General features: G+C 38.3%; 1 protein-coding gene across 1 annotated transcript; it reads right to left on the bottom strand.

The window, feature by feature from the left end:
• Positions 1-330: 330 nt before the first annotated feature.
• On the bottom strand, positions 331-936 carry LOC122019456. The gene has a single exon (XM_042576916.1). The coding sequence runs from the start codon at positions 934-936 to the stop codon at positions 331-333; it is 606 nt and encodes a 201-aa protein (XP_042432850.1).
• Positions 937-24,226: the final 23,290 nt, after the last annotated feature.

The raw sequence follows: 24,226 nt of genomic DNA, 5'->3' as shown, positions 1-24,226 counted from the left end.
AGGCGATTTGGTCAGAATTCCAAAAATAAGATAATATGCGCATTCCTTTTCTCTCACCAAACTTTGAATCAATAAACCAAGAAGCTGTGATGTGTTGTTACTCCGTTAGTCAATTAGCTTATTCAAGACAAACGCGACGTGAATGCTCTCTCCGATCCATCCGATTTTAGAACACTTTTTCCATCCTAATATCGCAGTCGACATGGATACTTCTTTACAATTTACATGGAAAATTTTTGAAAGGGAAAATTGAAAGAAAACAGCAAGAAAATCATCTCTTCCTAGCTAGCTACAACCACACGAAGCGAACATGCTTCATGGACTCACTGGTCAATGGCTTTCCTTCTTCCTCCTCCTCTTGAACGATTCGATTCCCATCTTTGACCTCCTCTCCGACTCCCTTATCGTTTCCAGCTTCGGCGCCCACTGCCTGGACTTGCACCTCACCAGCATCCTGTACTCCTTCTCCAACGCATCCGTCGTCACGACTCCTTTGCTTCGGCTCTGCTCCCCGTCCCGCTCCCTTCCTTTCAGGAACTCGTCGGAGAGCGTGATCTGGAGCGTGCCTGCCGCCGTCTTCCGGATATCGAACGGGCGCACGGCCGCGGCACCCTTGCCGCCGGGGCCGACGAGAGAGGCGGCGAGGGTGACGAAGGAGAGAACGGAGTGGAAGAAATGGGAGGGGAAGAGGAAGTAGGACTGCCCCGGCTGCAGCTGGACGCCGGCGGCGACAGGCGGCACCTTTTGCCCGATAAAGAAAGCGTCGGAGCGGCAGACGAGGTGGCAAGGGTGGTCCTTCATCACCTCCGCCGCCGTCACTGGCCGGTCGTAGACCTTCACCCGGCCATCGTAGGCGACGACGCGAACACCGGCGCCGTCCGGGGTGGGGCTGGTCCTAGCGGAGGCGCCGACCAAGTGCAAACACCAAGGGATCATCGCCACACGATCAAGAGACTTCAATCCCGTACTACTGTTCTCATTTCAATCCGCTCCCAATACTCGGCAGATCATAAAGGAAGATAAGAACAAGAAGTGAGAATGAGGGGAGCATTTATATATATAACAAATTAGAATTCAGCACGGAGGACGGAAGAGACCAGCATAGTGTTCAAACAAACAAACAAATAAAAAAGCAAAGGGGCCGGCCGCTGAATCCTGACAGAATAGTCAATACGTATTAGCTTTTGGCATGTTCATCGAGATTTTTATCGGGCGTGCGTGAGGGAAGAGAGGCAGAGGAAGATCGAGGCCTTTGATTAGTCTACGCATGTCTCTGGCTACGTGTCTCTGCTTTTTCAATTTCCTCGCCTTCCGTTTCAGTTTGGTGGCAGTTTGACTGACATTTGACTGCACTGTTCAATTCAACCTCTTTCTACTGCGTCCTTCGGGTCTGGACGTCAATCTCTAGAAGCCAGCCAGCCAGCCATCGCTGAGCGCTCTCTCTCTCTCTCTGTCTCTGCTACGCCGGGAAAGGCTGGGAGTTGAAGTGGGAAGAAGCTCCACTGTCTCAATCCACGTGCCGCAGACTGCCTCGTCAAACGCCTTTGACTGATCATCAAAGTTGCTTTTCTAATCGGAATCGGAATCGGAATCGGAATCGCATCGGCTTTAAGTTCTCGATCGATCACCGGCTCAAAGTAACAGAGCCTGTCATGAATAGTGAGTTCATCTTCCATGTACATGTTGACCACGGGATTAATGAATCGTCTAGCCAATGCTACTGGACTTGGTCGCTAATCTACGGTTTGGGGATATATAAATTAAGTTATATGTTTGTGCCTTGATTCATTCAAAAAGGAATGATTAATTCCTCATCATTATATTTTTCTGACCATGCATGCATTTGGTTAATATTCAATATATTGCATCGATCGATGCATGATTTCGATTCAAAAGTAGGGGGCGTGCAGTGTTTGACCATGAATCAGCACATCGAGAGGTTTTTTTGCTTGACCAAAGACAGAGTAAGACCCAGATGATAATTATTAAGAAGCTTTTCTTAGACCACTGGCCTAATGCATACTCTTCATGAGGGGGAATGCAAAGCTCTTGTCCGCACCGAACTTTGAAAGAAGAAAAAATTGAAAGAGTATTTGCCTTTATTCTGAGCTTTTGCATGCTTTCTTTCTCTAATTAAGTAATTCGTGCAGTAGTATGTCGTTTTGAAATGAATTTTAATTTACGTGCGAGTTCGTTTGTACAAAAACAAACGAAGAACCGAAAAGTTGGGCGTGATGGTGATACGAGGAATGAGTGATTGTGTTTTTTTTTTCTTTTGAAAAAAAGGGTCGCTGTTAATTTTCCACGTAGTTTCAATTCCAAAGAGCATGAAAATTCTATAAGGCGGATGGCATGTTTCTTGTGACACTCTGGTTTGATGAGGGGGAGGTAAGAATATTTCCAAGTCTCAAGGCTTCGCCCCGACCTGTGTCTTGAAATCAGACAATTAATTGTGTAATATATGTTGAAAATTTGAATGAAAAGTGATTGTGTCCAAAAGCTGAATAAATGAGTGGCCGGTAAGAAGATAGAAATGTTGATGGAGGAAGAGCCTAGAATTGGAAGCCGAGGACCTGTGTGTAGAATCGAATGCATGAATTAACCTAAATGGTAAACACTTATTGTGAGTTCACCAATTCTTCGAGTGTCGATTTTACCGGTGATCGATCCTTGGAAAGTAGATCTTTCGATATTTTGATCATCATAGTGAAAAATGATTACAAATGAATCGTCCTTACTCTTCCACAAACCAATTGTCGGTCGTGCCTTGGATGTTTTCACTGAGATCTGCTTCTGCACTTCTATTCTTCGAAAAAAACCACTCGATGTGCTTCGACGCACACCTATACTTATAGGGTGGAAGGCAGAGCACTACGCATACGTATACACTCCTCCACGAGCAGTTCGTGCTCACGTTACTCAAAATGCAACGTGTGAGCAGTTACAAAAACTGTCCACTCATCTTAAAACTATCTACATATCCCACTTGTTCAAGCGAATGCCACAAAGGATACTTAGTCACACAAATTAAATAAAGTCGGAGTCCTTACAGAAGAGAGATCAATAGTCACAAAGATTAATAGAACAACATCTAATTCATACTTAGAGAAAATGATTCGTGCAACAGTAAGCACACTGAACAATCAATGTTAAAAAAATTGTTACACCTTAGTCACTCACATAATGACACTTAGTCATTCTCATAATAGCACATAGCCGTTATTTAGGAGACATCCAATATCTCGGTGACACACGGCCATTTTCTAGAAGATATCCACGTCTTACTATTTACCCAAATAAAATAATCTTTATTTACATCAATATGAACATCTCTAATATCTCATTATGATTATTATGTCAAGAGCATGTTTCATATTCAATATTCACAATCATTTCTATACACACAGAAATGAATCAACTAATGAATAATATCAAAAGATATAAATCTATTTAATCTTTTTTTTTTAGTTTTAATTCATTTATTTTAATCAATCGCTTTCCTAGTCATGTTCTAAAGACCGCAGCATCTATAGTCATAGGTTTATATGCTAAGGTAGCAGACTCTGATTAAAATTTCAAGTAAACAGCTAAATAGTCACTAAAGATAATTTTTTTAAAATTAGCCTATAATATTAAGGGCTCACATAATAGAGAAGCAGAAATTCATTCTACTACTTCCTTATTATCGTATAAACACATGTGGTATGAATCACATGCTATAATGTTTTTCTTTTTATCATAAAGAGTAATGTTTCTATATCTATGTATATATTTCAATCTAGACATTCACAATACCTAATCCAGAATTCAACCTATGAATTTTCATCTGTCTTCTAAACAGGCATAGTAAATGGTGGATTCATTTTCTTTGATCATCTATCTTTAAACGAACTCATCTTGATACAGATATCAAGACGACCCCAGCTTATAGGAATGCAACAATTTTAATAGCTAAATAAGCCAACAACCACATAAGTTGTCTTATAAGCACTGGTCTTACCTCTATTCATACCCAACAAATAGAAATGATTGCCCATATGAGAGGACTAATCACTACTTACCAACATATTCATCGAGATCTTAAATGCATTTAACAAAACAACATATACACATAATAGATTATGACAAATCATGCAATTGAATCATAATATCTTATTGTCATTACAATATTATAACACTCTACGAAGTCTCAAAGACTTTACATGCTCATTAAATGACTCTCTAGTCATTGACTTAGTAAAAGGATCTGCAAGCATAAAATACATAGGGATATACTCAAGAACCACACTCCTTTTAGCCATAACATCTCTCACAAAGTTATATTTTATAACTATATGCTTATCCTTACTATGATATTTGAGATTCTTCGAGAAGGTTATTGTAGCTTGACCGTCACAATAGATAGTTACTGAACTCCCACTGTCCTTAGTAATCTTCAGATGGTTCAGGAATCTTCTTAACCAGACTATTTCTTACACAGCTGCTGAACATGCTATATATTCAGCTTCCATAGTTGACAAAGCTACACTAGCATGTTTCTTACTGTTCCATGAGATAGCGCCACCATTCAGCAAGAACACATAGTCTGATGTAAATTTTCTATCATCCATGTCTCCAGCACAATCTGCATCTAAATAGCCTTTTAGACTCATATATGATCCTTAAAAATAAAGACAATAATCTATTGTCGCCTTTAGATATCTGAATATTCTTTTTGCCATCTTCCAGTGTTTCGGTCTTGAGTTTGACTAAAAGTGACTAACTAAGCCAACAGTATAGCTGACATCAAGACGTGTACACAACATAGTGTACATCAAACTACTAATAGCACTGGCATATGATTTTTTATTCATCTTGGCTATTTCCTCAAGTATTTTGGGGCATATACTCTTGCTTAAAAGAGTACCTTTCATAATAGGTATATGTTTTACGTTGTAATTAGATATGCTGAAATGATGGTCTACCTTGCTCTAATGATCTTCAACCCTAAGATATACTCAGCTTCTCTCGTATCCGTTGTATCAAATCGTGATGACAGCCACTTCTTGACTTCATTCACACATACTATGTCATTTTCAACTATCAACGTATTATCAACATATAATGATAAAATAGCATACTTCTTATTTCCTTTTTAGGAAAATGCAATGATCCTCATTTATCATCTCGAAACTATAAGATAAAACGACTTCGTTAAATCTTATGTTCTATTATCTTGACGCTTGCTTAGCCCATATATAGGTTTTTTAAGCCTACATACTTTCTTCTCTTTGCCTTCAGTAATTAAACCTTTTGGCTGAACCATATAGATTTCCTCGTCAAGCAAATCATTAAGAAAAATGATTTTTACATCCATCTGATGTAATTCCAAGTCATAATGTGTCACAAAGGCTAAAATAACTTATATTGACATTTTCACTATGAGAGAAAATATCTGTTCAAAATCAATACCCTCTAATTAGTTTGCAACTAAATGAGCTTTGTATCTATTAATCAATCCATCAGCTTTCCTCTTTATTTTGAGAATCCACTTATTATTAATAACCCTTCAACTAGGAAGAAGATTTGCTAAGTCTCAAACATGATTGTGATTCATAGACTTCATCTCTTCAACCATTGCAGCTTTCCACTTTTCTCTTGCTCTATATCTCAATGCTTCCTCAATAAATTGGGGTTCATCATCATCAACTGGGAGTATCATCATACCTCATTCTTAATATTAAACCTTTTCTTAAGTTGGATTTTATAAATACTTCTTCATAAGTTGGGTTGTTGAGAAGTCAACTCATGACTTGACAAATTACTCCCACTCGGTTGACTGGACTCAGACATCTCTTATGATACATGATTTGTTGATAAAGAAATATTATCCTCTTACTCTATTGCAAATAAAGAAATTATCTTATTAATTTCACCTCTTGTTAGGAATTTAGTTTCAAGAAAAATAACATCTCTTGATTCTATTTCAGAAATGGTTCTATATTGTTGCTCACCAATGAAAACATAACCCTTAGAAGTATCAGAATACCTTATAAAGATACACTTTTTATCTTTGGGTCATAATTTTTCATATTTATGAATCTTATCATGAACGTAGGCAACTAACCCCCATGTCTCAGATTACTCAAATGTGGTTTTCTTTCTATCCAATGTTCATATGGAGTAGATGGAACAGATTTAAAAGGTACTCAGTTAAGTATATAGGTTACAGCTAATAATGCATCTCCCCAATAGAAAATTGACAAATTAGCTTGAGCCATCATAGATCTAACTATATCTAGAAGAGTTTGATTTCTTCTTTTAGTAACCCTATTTTACTGTGGAGTTCTAGGGATAGTTAGCTATCTGATAATCCCTTAATCATTGCACATTATTTTGAACTAATCAGATAAATATTCCCCCCCCCCCCCCCCCCCCCACGGTCACTGCGTAAAGGTTTAATCTTACATTCCGTTTGATTCTCAATTTCGTTCATATAACAAATGAAGCAATCAAATGCTTCAGATTTATGAGAAATCAAATACACATGACCGAGATGAGAGAAAGTATCAATAAATGTAATGAAATATGAATCTCCTTGTCTAACCTTCACATTCATTGGACTATAAATATTCGAATGAATTAATTACAATGTTGATTTAGCCCTAATAGTCTTACCAAAAGGTTTCTTAGTTACTTTTTCAGCAAGACAATGTTCACATATAGCTCTAGTCAACCGATTCATACGTTCTTGTCATATGTGTGATAATTTAACATATCAAACCTCATCAGTTATATCTGCATCACTAGTTAGAGTAATGTTCAAAAAATAACTCTTGATAACACAATTGACATCTGATTCTACATCAAGAACTATAAAATGATTTGTTAAAAAATCATATCTGATAAACACTGAGTCAATCTTAAGTTCAACACATCGGCTATAAAAATTAATACAATACCCTAAATCAAGTAGACATGTAACAGAAATAAGATTCTGTCAAATTTCAGGAGCATATAGGACATCATGTAAAAATAAAATACTATCACCACGGGGGTTGAGTTTGTAAGTGTCGACTCCTTTAACTTTAACTCTTGTATTGTTTTCTACATAGATCCATTTGTTGTCAACTGGCACCTGATGATACTCTACAAATATGACTTGATCTCGAGCTACATGGTTGGTTGCTCCTGAATTTATAATCCACAAAGGATAAGAATCAACTAACAACACTAAACTAACAACATAATGCTTAGAAAAAAAACATACTCGGATTTACCTTTTTCGGCTCAGTGCACTCCTGTGTGAAAGTCATTTTACTTTTAGGTTTCTCACCAGTCTTCTTTCTTTTCTTCTTGATTGGGCTTTGTCCCACAACAGTAGCTTTTTCTTCTTTCCCTTCCCCTTCTTGAACCATTCCTTTTTCTTAAATTTAGATAATCCAACAAAACTGATGGCCACATAGGCCAGTCCAAAAACCCTTGTGGATTCTACTCTCTTTATCTCCAATTCTACCTGACATGAGACATAGTGAAAGTCTTGATACTCTCACTATAAGATAGGGTATATTTCATGGTCTCCCAAGAATCTAAAAGGGAATGAATAACTTCTTGAACATGTTGTTCATCGGTCAACTCATGACCAACAATTTTAAGTTCCCGAATCATGTTCGACATCTCCCTAAGGTATTAAACCATTGAAACATTCGAACACTTCTTGAAGCTGTTAAACTTGATCGTCAGCTGTCGAAGCTTGCTCAGACTTACTCCACTATATTTATCCTTAAGGGCTACCCAGACTACATAAGCTGAAAGATACAACTCATACTCAAAAGCTAGGTCATCAACCATTGAACTAATCAATATGCCTGATGCGGTGATAAGTGGGGGGACCCCACCCCGCTGCCATGGTGGAGGTCAATGCCATGGTGGAGGTTAGAGTCAAGGTGGTCAAACGCCCCTATGCCACAGGCCGATCGGGGAGCACGCTCGCCTGATCGGGATAAGGAAGACTCGATCCGACATCATAACAGCTCGGCGAGGTTCCGAGTTTCCGACGCTCAGAAAGACTGCTAGGTATCTGCAAAGGCAAGCCAAGCGGCTTCCCCGCTCGGCCTTATATAGAGGTACAAGAACGAAGTGGATTTACGACCGAGCTATACAAAAACAGAAGGGCAGCCGACCGACTTTCTCAAGACAGCGGAAGCGCCGGTCGAGCGGCCTTCCCGCTTGGCCAAATAACACCCTCATCCGAGCCAAGCGGTTATCCCTCAAGCAGCTATCCCGCTCGACCTAGTAATAGACACTGCAAGCTGGATATTATCTTTTTAGGAGCATGTGCCGCTGACAGGCGGCATGGTCGGCGGTTGGTTTAGACAAAAGATCGTACGGCGGAAGCTTCCACTATCACTTTAGAGATATGCTTGACTCATTAAGGTGTTGTATCAAGGACACTTTACTGATACATCTTTTCAGGGGAAGCTTCGAGAAGCGTGCACACCTTGGGAACCATGCACGTGCGCTACATGAGCCCTATATAAAGGGGGGTCCAAGCTTCAATGGAGGTATGTGATAATCTACTGTTGCTACTACTATTCACTACTTTGTTTTGCTTCCACACATCGTCGGTGACTGACTTGAGCGTCAGAGGGCCATCGCCAGGAACCCCTTCCCTGGCTCAGCACTGACACAGTTGTGGTTGCAGGGTCGCGAGGAGTCAACACACGGTCAATCGGAGCGCCACATCCCCAATGTTAGAGTGTATACTAAAAGCCTAGCTTTTTGTAAACATTTATTTTGAAATAAAGAATCACATTTGTCAAATGTCTACATTTATATGCTAAGTGTAGTTGTTCAATTAATTTATATTGTAGATAACATGGTGTGTGGTGTCACATACAGAAGATCATGTTATCAATTCCTTATAAATTATAAATAGTAGCTCACGACTAAGATAGAAAGGAACAAACCATTGGAATAGTCATAGTGTAATTTGGTATTAGTTTATCTTAACTATAAAATTACACTAGTACACTCTGAGTGTATTGAGCAGGATCATTTAAGGTAAGTTATTTTTATACTGACTGTATAAAAGAACAAGACCTTTGTTATTATGGAAGTGTGTGCACTTAATCATAATATAATAACAAGTACATATACTCAATATTCATTTCTTTAATTTATCAAAGGGTGTGATTTAGTTCGATAAATCTAGAGGCCCGATAAGTTGAGTGGTAGTACTCTTGGAGCTAGATATTAATTAAGTGAGTTGTCAGTAACTCATTTAATTAGTGGACATTCTATATCTTAAGCACAGGGAGACTAACACACTCATGATAAGAAGAAGCTCATATAGTAATATGGGATTGATGCGGTAGTTCAATAATAACTCTTTAGTGGTATGAGTTATTATTGATGAACTAGAGTTGGGTGTTCGGGGCGAACACGGGAAGCTCAAGTTCATCGGGAGACCAAAACTAATTCCTCCTCTCGGTCCCTGTCGTATTCTCTTATTTATAAAGTGTTATACCCACTCATACCCACCTTCTTACACATCTTAAGGTGGTCGGCCAAGCCAAGCTTGGAGCCCAAGCTAGGGACCGACCAAGATCAAGCCTTGATGGAGCAAGTAGGTGGTGTAACGACCTAATTTTCCTCATTAGGAGTTCTAAAAGTTCTTAAAAATATTTAGAAATATTCTAGAGATTTTTAGAAATTTTTAGAGTATTTTTATGTAATTTTTGGAGGTCGTTTGGTATTTTTACTAAACGAAGGAAGTTTCGACAAAAAAATATCCAAGCCGAGAATTGAACCCACGACCTTTGACTTAATCAAAACCCGGCTGACCAGGTGGGCAAACAGATTTTTCTGTTTAGAAAAGGTAGCGAATTTATTTAAGATAGTTAACAGAATATTGGATTATAAAAGGGATAAGTTGATCTTGGATTTGTCTGTTTAGAAAAGGTAGCGAATTTATTTAAGATAGTTAACAGAATATTATAAAAGGGATAAGTTGATGTTGGATTTGTCTGTTTAGAAAAGGTAACAAATTTATTTAAGATAGTTAGCAGAATATTAGATTATAAAAGGGATAAGTTGATGTTGGATTTGTCTGTTTAGAAAAGGTAGCGAATTTATTTAAGGAGTTAACAGAAATATTAAGTTATAAAAGGAATAAGTTGATGCTCTGTTTTCCCGTGACTTAAACCATTCTCTCATTCTCTTCTGCGTACGATGGTGGAGCTCGGGCAGAAAATGAAAGGGAGTTAGGGCATCATCTCCGGCGGTCGGCCAAGGTCCTAGAAGCCCTTTTTGTTCGGTTGTCAGTCCAATAATCAAGGTAAGTGTTTCTCACCTGCAGTAGGAGTAGTTTCGGACCTTTGTTCTTCTTGAATTCGAAGCATGAGAAGCGCTTATAATGCAGATTTTTAATTAAGCATATAGTGCATATTTTAATTAAGCTTATAGTGCAGATTTTTATGTAGGCTTATAGTGCAGATTTTAATTAAGCTTGAGGTGCAGATTTTTAATTAAGCATATAGTGCAGATTTAATTAAGCTTATAGTGCAGATTTTTATGTAGGCTTATAGTGCAGATTTTAATTAAGCTTGTAATGCAGATTTTTATGAAAGCTTATAATGCAGCTTTTAATTAAGCTTATAGTGCAGATTTTTAATTAAACCTATAGTGTAGATTTTAATTAAGCTTATAGTGCAGATTTTTATGTAGGCTTATAGTGCATATTTTAATTAAGCTTGTAGTGTAGATTTTTAATTAATCTTATAGTGCAGATTTTAATTAAGCTTATAGTACAGATTTTTGGTGGAATTTATAGTGCAGATTTTTAATTAAGTCTATAGTGCAGAATTTAATTAAGCTTATAGTGCAGATTTTTATGTAGGCTTATAGTGCAGATTTTAATTAAGCTTATAATGCAGATTTTTATGTAAGCTTATAGTGTAGATTTTAATTAAGCTTATAGTGCAGATTTTAATTAAGCTTATAGTGCAGATTTTTATGTAAGCTTATAGTGCAGATTTTAATTAAGCTTGTAGTGCAGATTTCTTAGAGCTTAAAATGCAGATTTCTTTAGAGCAGATTTGTTTAGAGCTTGTAGTGCAGATTTCTTAAGAGCTTATGGTGCAGATTTCTTTAAAGTTTATAGTGCAGATTTTTGGTGGAATTTATAGTGCAGATTTTTGGTGGAACTTGTAGTGCAGATTTTTGGTGGAACTTATAGTGCAGTATTTAAAGAAAAAGATTATAGTGCAGTTTGGTTAAGTATTATATGTTTGCATAGTATGCAGAAATAGTGTAGCATAGAATGCAGAATCTTGATTAGTATAGTATGCAGAATTTTGATTAGCATAGTATGCAGATTTTTGTTTATGCATTTCAAAGTTAGAATTTGTTTAAACATTTCAGTTTTTAAAGAAGTATTCTTTTATTAGAGGTATTAACAAGTATAAGAAAGATAAAGAAAAGAAAGAAAAAGGCCAAGGCCTTAAGTAGATCCCAAAGTCAAGAATTTAGGGATTTTGGCACACAAGGTGCTCGTTAAAATGCCGAGGCATTATATATTAGAAGTATTAAAAGATAACAAGTATTTTACTTTTATCAGTCGCACTGTAGTGGACTCTCAGTTGTCCTTAGGTTGGGCTCCCATAGTCGTCCCTAGGTTTAGATAACCTAGTATGCAGGACTCTCAGTTGTCCTTGGGCTGGACTCCCATAGTCGTCTCTAGGTTTAGATAACATAGTAAACCCTACTAGATTTGGGACCAGCTATCTCGGGTCTAGTTAGGGATGCGCGCATAGCAAGTACAATTGTCGGGCCCAAGAAGAAAGTTGATTATTATTTTGAAGTATTAAAGTATAAGTTTTCAAACAAAAGAAATAAGCTTCACATAAGTTTAAAATTCAGCAAGTTTAGCTTTCTTATATACTGACATGTTATTTAGATTTGCTTACATGTTTAGGATTTCAGTATGCTATGTTTCGTTTGCTATTAGATGAGCATTCAGTTTCTAGATTTCTTTCAGCTTACATGCATACTCGAGTTTTGTGAGTTAGATAGTGCTTACTAAGCAATTTTTCTTATAGATGCATTTCCTCTTACTGCAGATAAAGGAAAGGAAAAGTTATAGTAAAGGAAAGCGACAAGGAGGTGTGGATGGATGTGTGAAGCCTGGACTATAGAAGCCTTGGGATTTAGTATAAGAATTTATTAACAAAGAGTTGAGTAGAATGTATTAGATAAGTCATTTAGTCTTCTGCTGCTAGTTAATTGTATGTTTTGAGTTCTCCGAGAGTTTTAGGAATTTCTATCAAGATGTGAACAAGGATAGTTAAGTAAAGTTAGTAGTCCAGTAGCCCTCCGCCCTCACGGACCAGTAGTGAGGAGGGTGGGGTGTTACAAGTTGGTATCAGAGCAGTTCCTATTCTCCAACGTCACACATCAGCACCAACTTTGCCGTCTTCAAGTAAGAAAGTATTTAATTTTTAGTATGCTTTTCTTTATTCTTTACAGTAAAGAGAAATCCTTAGAAGTATTAGATTATATGTACAGAATAGGGAGATGTTTAGAAGTGCTTATAAAGTTAAGAATTCTGCTTAGTTTCTTTTACATAACAAGATGTGTTCTGGGATGGTGGTATGATCCGGGGACCTAAGCCCGGTGAGCGCGCCAGAATCAAACAAGATGTGTTCTGGGATGGTGGTATGATCCGGGGACCTAAGCCCGGTGAGCGCGCTAGAATCAAACAAGATATGTTCTGGGATGGTGGTATGATCTAGGGACCTAAGCCCGGTGAGCGCGCCAGAATCAAACAAGATATGTTCTGGGATGGTGGTATGATCTAGGGACCTAAGCCCGGTGAGCGCGCTAGAATAAAGGGGAACTCCGATCCTAAGTTCGGACCCCTACCAACCTAGCGCTAGGGTAGTTGTCTGATCAACAACTTATGTTACAGTACTATTAAGTGTAACTAGGCCACCACAATAGTATGTTTATAAGTATGCATGCAAGTATGTTCAAGTCATGTTATATTTATATTTACGTTTATGTTTAGGTCCACGTTATGTTCATGTTATGTTCCTGCCTATGCATATGGACATGCTTGTGATCGAGTCTATCATTATGTTTAGTTCATCTACCATGCTTACGTTTATGTTGTCATGCTTATGTCACTGCTTATGATTATGTTCATTGAAAGTAGGTTAGGACGTCCTAAGATATCTTTGATGTGGTTTTCCTTAGTACATTAGATTATGGACGCTAACTAATGCATGTACAAGGTAGAGAACATGCTATAGAATTATTCTAAGTTCGAGGACGAACTTTTTATAAGGTATGAGGATTGTAACGACCCAATTTTTCTCATTAGGAGTTCTAAAAGTTCTTAAAAATATTTAGAAATATTCTAGAGATTTTTAGAAATTTTTAGAGTATTTTTATGTAATTTTTGGAGGTCGTTTGGTATTTTTACTAAACGAAGGAAGTTTCGACAAAAAAATATCCAAGCCGAGAATTGAACCCACGACCTTTGACTCGGTCAAAACCCAGCTGACCAGGTGGGCAAACAGATTTTTCTGTTTAGAAAAGGTAGCAAATTTATTTAAGATAGTTAACAGAATATTGGATTATAAAAGGGATAAGTTGATCTTGGATTTGTCTGTTTAGAAAAGGTAGCGAATTTATTTAAGATAGTTAACAGAATATTATAAAAGGGATAAGTTGATGTTGGATTTGTCTGTTTAGAAAAGGTAACAAATTTATTTAAGATAGTTAGCAGAATATTAGATTATAAAAGGGATAAGTTGATGTTGGATTTGTCTGTTTAGAAAAGGTAGCGAATTTATTTAAGGAGTTAACAGAAATATTAAGTTATAAAAAGGAATAAGTTGATGCTCTGTTTTCCCGTGACTTAAACCATTCTCTCATTCTCTTCTGCGTACGATGGCGGAGCTCGGGCAGAAAACGAAAGGGAGTTAGGGCATCATCTCCGGCGGTCGGCCAAGGTCCTAGAAGCCCTTTTTGTTCGGTTGTCAGTCCAATAATCAAGGTAAGTGTTTCTCACCTGCAGTATGAGTAGTTTCGGACCTTTGTTCTTCTTGAATTCGAAGCATGAGAAGCGCTTATAGTGCAGATTTTTAATTAAGCATATAGTGCAGATTTTAATTAAGCTTATAGTGCAGATTTTTATGTAGGCTTATAGTGCAGATTTTAATTAAGCTTGAGGTGCAGATTTTAATTAAGCTTGAGGTGCAGATTTTTAATTAAGCATATAGTGCAGATTTAATTAATCTTATAGTGCAGATTTTTATTTAGGCTTATAGTGCAGATTTTAATTAAGCTTATAATGCAGATTTTTATGAAAGCTTATAATGCAGATTTTAATTAAGCTTATAGTGCAGATTTTTAATTAAACCTATAGTGCAGATTTTAATTAAGCTTATAGTGCAGATTTTTATGTAGGCTTATAGTGCATATTTTAATTAAGCTTGTAGTGTAGATTTTTAATTAATCTTATAGTGCAGATTTTAATTAAGCTTATAGTACATATTTTTGGTGGAATTTATAGTGCAGATTTTTAATTAAGCCTATAGTGCAGAATTTAATTAAGCTTATAGTGCAGATTTTTATGTAGGCTTATAGTGCAGATTTTAATTAAGCTTATAATGCAGATTTTTATGTAAGCTTATAGTACATATTTTAATTAAGTTTATAGTGTAGATTTTAATTAAGCTTATAGTGCAGATTTTAATTAAGCTTATAGTGCAGATTTTAATTAAGCTTATAGTGCAGATTTTTATGTAAGCTTATAGTGCAGATTTTAATTAAGCTTGTAGTGCAGATTTCTTAGAGTTTAAAATGCAGATCTCTTTAGAGCAAATTTCTTTAGAGCTTGTAGTGCAGATTTCTTAAGAGCTTATGGTGCAGATTTCTTTAAAGTTTATAGTGCAGATTTTTGGTGGAATTTATAGTGCAGATTTTTGGTGGAACTTGTAGTGCAGATTTTAGGTGGTACTTATAGTGCAGTTTTTAAAGAAAAAGATTATAGTGCAGTTTGGTTAAGTATTATAGTGCAGAATTTATGTTTGCATAGTATGCAGAAATAGTGTAGCATAGAATGCAGAATCTTGATTAGTATAGTATGCAGAATTTTGATTAGCATAGTATGCATATTTTTGTTTATGCATTTCAAAGTTAGAATTTGTTTAAACATTTCAGTTTTTAAAGAAGCATTCTTTTATTAGAGGTATTAACAAGTATAAGAAAGATAAAGAAAAGAAAGAAAAAGGCCAAGGCCTTAAGTAGATCCCAAAGTCAAGACTTTAGGGATTTTGGCACACAAGGTGCTCGTTAAAATGCCGAGGCATTATATATTAGAAGTATTAAAAGATAACAAGTATTTTACTTTTATCAGTCGCACTATACTAGACTCTCAGTTGTCCTTGGGTTGGGCTCCCATAGTCGTCCCTAGGTTTAGATAACCTAGTATGTAGGACTCTCAGTTGTCCTTGGGCTGGGCTCCCATAGTCGTCCCTAGGTTTAGATAACCTAGTAAACCCTACTAGATTCGGGACCAGCTATCTCGGGTCTAGTTAGGGATGCACGCATAGCAAGTACAGTTGTCGGGCCCAAGAAGAAAGTTGATTATTATTTTGAAGTATTAAAGTATAAGTTTTCAAACAAAAAAAATAAGCTTCACATAAGTTTAAAATTCAGCAAGTTTAGCTTTCTTTTATACTGACATGTTGTTTAGATTTGCTTACATGTTTAGTATTTCAGTATGCTATGTTTCGTTTGCTATTAGATGAGCATTCAGTTTCTAGATTTCTTTCAGCTTACATGCATACTCGAGTTTTGTGAGTTAGATAGCGCTTACTAAGCAATTTTACTTATAGATTCATTTCCTCTTATTGCAGATAAAGGAAAGGAAAAGCTATAGTAAAGGAAGGCGACAAGGAGGTGCGGATGGATGTGTGATGTCTGGACTATAGAAGCCTTGGGATTTAGCATAAGAATTTATTAACAAAGAGTTGAGTAGAATGTATTAGATGAGTCATTTAGTCTTCCGCTGCTAGTTAATTGTATGTTTTGAGTTCTCCGAGAGTTTTAGGAATTTCTATCAAGATGTGAACAAGGATAGTTAAGTAAAGTTAGTAGTCCAGTAGCCCTCCACCCTCACGGACCAGTAGTGAGGAGGGTGGGGTGTTACAGGTGGTCGGCCCTAGCTTGAACCCAAGCTTAAGTGGTCGGCCACAATAAATTAAAAAGGATTTTTTTAAAAAAAAATCTTTCTTATGTGTAAGCCATGGTTTTAAAAGAGAGTTTAAAATTTAAATCTTTCCTTTTATAGTTTTCTGCAAAAGATTAAGAGAAAGGTTTGATATCTTTCCTTATTTGTAGTTAAAAAGAAGATTTTAATTTTTGATAAAACTTTCCTTTTTTGTAACCATCCTCATGATTTTAAAAGAGTGTTTTAAAATTTAAATCTTTCCTTTTATAGTTTCTACAAAAGATTAAGAAAAAATTTGATATTTTTCCTTATTTGTAAATTGAAAGGAAGATTTTAATTTTCGAGAAAACTTTCCTTTTTGTAAATCATCCACATGTTTTAATAGAGAGATTTTAATTTATAAAAGTTTCCTTTTATGACCAACCATGAAGGGAATTTTTAAAAGAGAAATTTTTGTTTAAAATTTCTTGAAACAAATTAGGAAGTTTTAATTTTGTATTTAAAACTTTCCTTTCTTGGAGGATTAGATATGGCCAACCACATTGATAGAGAAAAGGAATTTTTTAATTAGTTAAATTTTCCTTTTCAATGGCAAGGAAAATAAGGAAGTTTTTATTAAAATTTTCCTTATTTGCCAAGACCAAGGAATATAAAAGAGAGGGTAGAGGTGTCTCACCTTATAAGAACATACATCTAGTATTCCTCTCTTCTCTTCCTTGTGGTGGCCGACCCTCATCTTCTTACTCTCCTCCTTTTCTTTTTCTTTGGTGGCCGGCGGCATCAACTCTCAAGGAGTTTGTTGGTGGTCGGATTTTGCTTGGAGAAGAAGTAGAGAAAGGAGGCTCTGTTTTTTTGCATCCCTTGGAGCTTAGTTGGTGGCCGAAGACCTTCATCTCTAGGAGATTCTTGGTGGCCAAAACTTGCAAGGAGAAGAATGAGGCTTGGGTGGATTCTTGTCTCGGTAGATCGTCGCCCACACGACGTCCGAGATAAGAAGAGGAATACGACAGAAGATCGTGAGGTCTATAAGCTATAAAAGGTATAATGAGTTATTAGTTTCCGCATCATAACTAGTTCATCCTTTTATTTAGATCTTGAAATACCAAACACAAGAGGCTAATGAATCTAGGTAATCAAATTTATGTTTTTGATTTTGTGTTTTTTTATTTTTCGAACTTGTGATTCGATTATTCTTTTTGGTTAAACCTAGGGTCACTATAAGAAAATTAAATATTAAATTTCGTTGAAATGCTTTGTCTAGAAAGTGGTGGATGCTCTCATACCCAAGAAGGCCTAGTGTCTCGCCATATTTAACCTGGAAGTCAATCTCTGAAATTAATATTTAATTGAATTTGTAACATAGGTGGATTTGGATTAATAATGTTAAGCATCGATTGTGATCCAAGTTTAAACAACTAAGAACAGATAAGTTGAATTTGGAATCAATAATGTTAAGTTCCGTTTGCGATTCCAAATTTAATTTCTAAAGAACACAATAGGTTGTAAGGAATGGTTCAGGACTTGTACAAAATTTTTGTACAGGGGAACCGGTACGATATTCCGAGTAGCAACCAACAATTGGTATCAGAGTTAGGGTTTGCCTCTGTGTGTTTGGTTTTCAGTTTAATTATGCACATGTCATACATAATTTAGGCAGGATAATAGTAGGATATGCTTGTTGGATCGTGAAACGTCGATAGAGGGGGGGTGAATATCGATTCGAAAAACAGCGTTAATAAGAGTTAAGCGCAGCGGAATAATAAAAAACTTAGACAAACTGAACACGGTGTTTTTTACTTCGTTCGGAGCCTGTGACGACTCCTACTCGAAGGCCCGTACTCCGTGAGTACTTTCGTTGGGCAATCACTAGCAGTTCGAAAATGATTACAATTTAAAGTACAGGAATGCTAGCAAAATAAAGAAAATACCGACAAGAATTAAAGAAAAGGAAAGGAGCGTATTGTCGAATCTTTGTTAGCGTCGCTGGAGCGCAGAGCAGTAGAGCAAGCAGTAGAAGACTTTCTTTTCGTTGTTGTTCTGAAGCTCCCCTCTGACCCTCCTTTTATATGAGGCTCGGGCGCCCTGGATCCCTTCCAGGCGCCCTGGTGGGACGTGGCAGGTCCAACCAGCAAGCTCCACGTGGCGACGCGCGAGTTTGGATAAAACTTACCTCCGGTCGCCCGGATCCCTTCCGGGCGCCTGGACCTCCGAGCGCCCGAATCCCTTCCGGGCGCCCGGACCTCCTATTTCCAGAAACTCCTTCTCCTGCAAAATAGAGTTAGTCCGAGGCAAATATATATCCTGTAAAACATATTGTTAGCACAATTAAAGTTCAACACAGTAATAGCAAAGAGTATGACTTAGATTCCGTCTTTTCGAGACCGGAATCTAGTCACGATCTCGACTTAGATATCTGAAATGGATCTAAGCCGGATCGACGCCTAATGTCCCCTTCCCGGGAACGCGTCCTCGCAGTCACTCCCCTCCAGTGACTTACCTCACTTACCTGCCAGACGTTCGGTCAGCCCGTCGACCCGTTTGGACTTCGTGCCAGCTATCCTATCAGCCCGTCGACCTAGCTGGACTTCTCGCCAAGCGTCTGGTCAGCCCGTCGACCCGCTTGGTCTTCTTGCCAGCTATCCGGTCAGCCCGTCGACCTAGCTGGGCTTCGTGCCAGACATCTGGTCAGCCCGTCGACTTGTCTGGACTTCTCCTACACACTTGATCAAAATGTCAGACAACAACAACCTAACTTAACCTGATTTGTGATTCATCAAAACCTAGGTTAAATCGTTAATGCTAACCGCACCAACAATGATAACTCTGTGGTTGCAGGCTCCAACTATTATGGCTTATAGAGATTGTGTGTGATTGGACTCTTGGACATGTCAAGGGCATTTTATGTGTGTGCATGATTGTTTGTATTAAATACAGCAGGAGTTGTATTAGTTTTTGGATTTTACATTTTTGTTTCGATCTAGATTATATGTACATTCCTTTGTGAAATATAGGATCGATATATGTAAAATTTTATTTTTATCGCGGATCGTATCCTTGCGAGGCGTGGTACTATTTGTGGACTAAATGCACAGTAGAAAAATAAGCAAGATAGATGCGGCGACTAGACCCGATTGCGGTGGCTAAAGATGGCAGCAGCTAGGGTTGACAGCACACGGAGGACGGTGATGAAAAATGTCATAATAGTTGGAAAATTATTTTTCCATATTTATTGCTTTATTTGTTGTAATGTGTGTGTGTGTGCATGTTAAAATTCCTCACCTTAAATAACTAAGTGGGAGAGAGATTAGTAAATAAATTCCACGGTCTCCATTACTGATTTGTAAGTGATGCAACAAACTTACGTGTTGGCTCTGAGTGCATCCCTCCACAACGGATGAGTTTGTTTGCAGATCACTAGATCAAACTTCCTTTATGGATGGTTATAGGAAATTATTTAGGAGTGTGTGATCTTCTCCAACTGAAAGGGCACAATCCTATTTAATGGACTAAGTATCAAGTAATGGTATACACTTAGACGCATTTAATAGTATCCTCCCCAACGGAGTCATTGCTATTATTTGTGTGACCAAAGGAACACCAACTATTAATTTTATTTGTCATAAAGGTAGGATGACAAGATAATAAAATTAATTGGTAAGACCCTCCTCTTACAAATGTTTGATTTTGTATGCGTTTAGACTAACATGGCATGCAAAATTCACGGTGTTTTGAGGTGTTGGTAAATTTAAATAATATTGTTTGAGAAATCAATATTATTTTAAATTAAGAGTCTTAACCAAAAGTTTATTTTGTGATTCTTAGGATGACTTTCAACCCACTGGCTATTATACTGAAAGAGAACAAACTTACTTGTCTCAACTACATAGATTGGAAAAGAAACCTGGACATTGTCCTAACAGCAGAAGGCTATAAGTTTGTATTGTTAGAGGTCTGCCCTAATGTGCCTAATGGCAGTTCTAGTGAAGAGGAGATTGAGCATCATAGGAAATGGGTCAAGGCAGATGAGATGACGCGGTGTTATATTTTGGCTTCGATGTCAAATGTACTGCAACATCAGCATCTAGACTTGCCAACTGTCTATGACATGATGAACAATCTCAAGGAACTCTTCGGACACCAGAATTGGGTTGCTAGGCAAGAGGCAATGAGAAAACTAATGACAACCACCATGTCAGAGTGGACACCCATAAGAGATCATATCCTAAAGATGATGGATTATTTGAACGAAATACAGATCCTTGGAGCTGAAATCGATGGGGAAACTCAGATCGATATTATTCTCCAAATGCTACCCAAAAGTTTTGAGCAGTTCCGCCTGAACTATAACATGAACAAAAGGGCTTATACATTGGCGGAACTTCTGACAAAACTTCAGACAGCAGAAGGTATATTTCGTTATAGTTCTCAGATTCACTTTGTTGAAAATATTTCTACTTCTAAGTCAAAAGGCAAGAAGAAGAAGAAACAGGTTGGCTCGGGAAAGAAGGTGAAAAGATCTCTAGGTACTGGACCTAAAGCTAGAGTGAAGAAACCAAAGGGCAAGTGCTTCATCTGCAAGCAGTCGGGACTGTCCTTGTAGGAGAGAGAACAATAAAGGTATATCTTATTTTCTAGTAGTTGAAACATGTTTAGCGGTGTTATCTACCAGTACCTAGTATGTAGATACAGGAGTTACTGATCATGTCTGCAATACATTGCAGGGGTTCCAAGAAACCCAACGACTATATGAGGGAGAGATAACCGTCTACATGGGAATGCTACGAATGTGGCAGCTATTGCAGTGGGAGACGTCTACTTATCATTTGATAGGAATAGAAGTTTGGTTTTGAGAAATTATCTTTATGTACCAACTTTTAGAAAGAATTTAATTTCAGTTTCTAAACTGTTTGTGGATGGATATTCTGTTTCTTTTGATGACAAAGTAGTTATCAAGAAGAATAGGGTTATTATCTGTTATGGTACATTAATTGGCAATTTGTATACTCTAAATCCAATAATTCTCATAAAGCAACAAATGGAAATTAATAACACATCTTCTAATTCTAATAAGAGAAAGGAACTTTAACAAATGTACCAAACATATCTTCGACATCTAAGGCTTGGTCATATTAACTTGAGTAGGATTCAAAGGTTTATAGCCGATGGACTCTTGGGTTCATTAGTGTTGGAAAACTTTCGAACTTGTGAATCTTGCTTGGAAGGTAAAATGATCAAGAGACCTTTAAAGGCCGGGGTATAGAGCCAATGATGTGTTGAAACTGGTTCATTCTGATTTGTGTGGTCCTATGTCTATCCAGGCAAGAGGTGGTTTCGAATATTTTATCTCTTTTATATATGATTATTCGAGATATGGATACATTTACCTGATGCGCGCAAGTCTGAATGCTTTGATAAGTTCAAAGAGTACAAAGCTGATGTGGAGAAACGTCATGGTAAAAGTATCAAGACACTACGGTCTGATCATGGTAGCGAATACCTCTTTGGAGAGTTTAGGAATTACTTATCATCCCCTTCAGCCTACAGCGTCATCCTGGGCCGACCAACCCTCAATGAGTTCCGGGCAGTAGTCTCTACCTACTACCAAAAGATCAAGTTCCCGGTAGACGATCGGGTAGGGGAGGTCAAGGGCGATTAACTAGCCGATCGACGCTGCTACGTCGAGATGGTCAAAGCCAAAGCTAGTTCTGCCCAGAAGACTCCACGGCTAGAGGTAAATACTATTACTGAAAAACCTCCTGCCTTAGTATATGAAGAGAAACAGGAAGTCCAAATCCATCATCGCCGAGCGGAGGCAACTACTTTCATAGTTGCAGATCTGGGAACCGAGCAAAAGGCGGAGTTGATCACCTGTCTCCAACAAAACCATGACGTGTTTGGATGGTCAACACATGAGCTACCCGGCATCTCCCCGAGCATAGCCCAACATTAGCTATATGTCTGACCGGACGCTCGTCCTGTAAAGCAACGCAAAAAGGATTTCAGCGCCGAGCAGAACCTGATCATCCAAGCGGAGGTAGAAAAGCTATTGCAGGCTGGACATGTGAGGGAAATTCAGTTCCCAAGTTGGCTCGCTAACGTCGTCCTCGTCTCCAAATCGGGCAACAAATGGCGAGTCTGCATTGACTTCCGTGACCTGAACAAGGCATGCCCGAAGGACTTCTACCCGCTATCTCGGATCGACTAGATGGTAGACTCCACTGTAGGATGCGAGCTGATCTGCATGCTAGATGCCTACCAAGGTTATCATCAGGTGTCGCTCGTCCGCGAAGATCAAGAAAAGATCAGCTTCATTACGGCCGACGGTACGTACTACTACAATGTCATGTTGTTCAAACTCAAGAATGCCAGAGTCACTTATCAAAGATTGATGAATAAAGTATTCTGACGGCAAATCGACGGTAACATGGAGGCATACGTAGATGATATCCTGATAAAATCCCTCCGAACGGCTGACCTATGTGCAGATATTGAGGAGACATGTCAGATACTCAGGACTTATAAGATAAAGCTAAACCCAAATAAGTGTCTATTCGGCACAAAGAGTGTGTGCTTCCTCGGCTACATTGTAACCGAGCGGGGCATTTAGGCAAACCCGTGCAAAGTAAAAGCATTACAAGATATGCCCCTGCCTCGCAACCTGAAGGAGGCTCAGCGATTGACCGATCGGATCACAGCGCTATCTAGATTCATTTCCAAGTCATCCAATCAGAGCTTGTCATTCTTCAAAATACTGCGCCGAGTGATAAAATTTCAATGGGATAAGGAATGCGACAAGGCATTCGAAGAGCTCAAAGAATACCTCAACTCCTTGCCTGTCCTGGCCTAGAGAAGTCCGACAACGACCAAGAGAAGTTGTTGGCATGAAGCCAAAGATCCTTAAGGGCGTTCATATTCTCGATGAAGGCAATGTCACCGGAGAGGCGCATGTTTCTCTACTGGTTCTTTAGCCAGAGTGAGCAGATTGAGGTGGCGGTGAAGGCGCCAAGGACAGGGTTGGGCAAATGGTTGAAGGCAAGGCTAAAGTGGCCAAAGTCTGGGAAGGCGGTGGCGAGGAAGGTTGGGAGGGACCCGAAACGTTGTTGGTGGAGAAATTGAAAAGAGGTGTAGCATCGCGAAACGAGTTGGGGATTTGCTAGTTCGACAAGGGGTTGTCGTCGAGATAGGCAAACTGTAGTGAGGAGAGGCCAGAGAAGAAGGAAGTGGGGATGGAGGAGAAATTATTGCTGTGGAGAAGGAGGATCTGCATGGAGGAAAGGCCGGTGAGGGAGGGTAGGGGACCATCGAGGTGGTTTCTCTGGAGCTCAAGGCGGACAAGAGCGGTGAGGTTTTGAACGGAAGGGAAGAGGGAGCCAGAGAGGCCGCGGTTTCCAGCCTAGATGGCGACAATTTGACCGTCTCCGGAGCAGGAGACACTTGGACAAGATGAGCAAGGGTCGGTAGAGGTGGGCTAGGAGAGAGAAGGTGAGCAGTCGACGTCGTCGAGGGCAAGGGAGATGGTTCACATGGCCACCAATTGTCGGGGTCAGTCTTTCCCTAATCTTTTTCCACCGGCATTCTCTTCTCTTCATTGTTACCTTCTATTTGGGAGGAGATGGGTGAAGGGGAGAAAAGGATAAACATTGGAAGGATGGTTTTTACTCTTATTTGGGAGAGAGTGAGTTTTGGAGAGGGAGAAGACAGAATGATAAAATTTACCTTGCATGTTTAGGAATAAGTAAAATTTCTTACCTCTTAATTTGGGAGGTTCAAAATGAGGAAAATAAAAATTAACTTAATTTTATTTTTATTTTTTTCCCATGCAAATTTATTGTTCAAAATGAAGATATTCCCATGCAAAGGTAAAATAAATTATTTTACTTCTCCTCTCTTTCTCTCGTTTCCCTTCCCTTCTCTTCCCTTCCCTTCCATCTGTCTTAATAATGAACAGTCCCTTATCCCATCCAAACTGGAACTTTTTTCTTTTTTGTTTTCTTTTTCTTTTCC

Source organism: Zingiber officinale, chromosome 9A (assembly GCF_018446385.1).
Source record: "Zingiber officinale cultivar Zhangliang chromosome 9A, Zo_v1.1, whole genome shotgun sequence".
In the NCBI taxonomy this organism is placed as follows: domain Eukaryota; kingdom Viridiplantae; phylum Streptophyta; class Magnoliopsida; order Zingiberales; family Zingiberaceae; genus Zingiber; species Zingiber officinale.
Note: the sequence above shows the minus strand (reverse complement) of the source record. Positions and strands in the feature narration are given on the sequence as shown.

What these genes read in the sequence shown, in the direction of transcription:
- LOC122019456 (XM_042576916.1), bottom strand. Translation starts at nt 936, where the DNA reads ATGATCCCTTGGTGTTTGCACTTGGTCGGCGCCTCCGCTAGGACCAGC.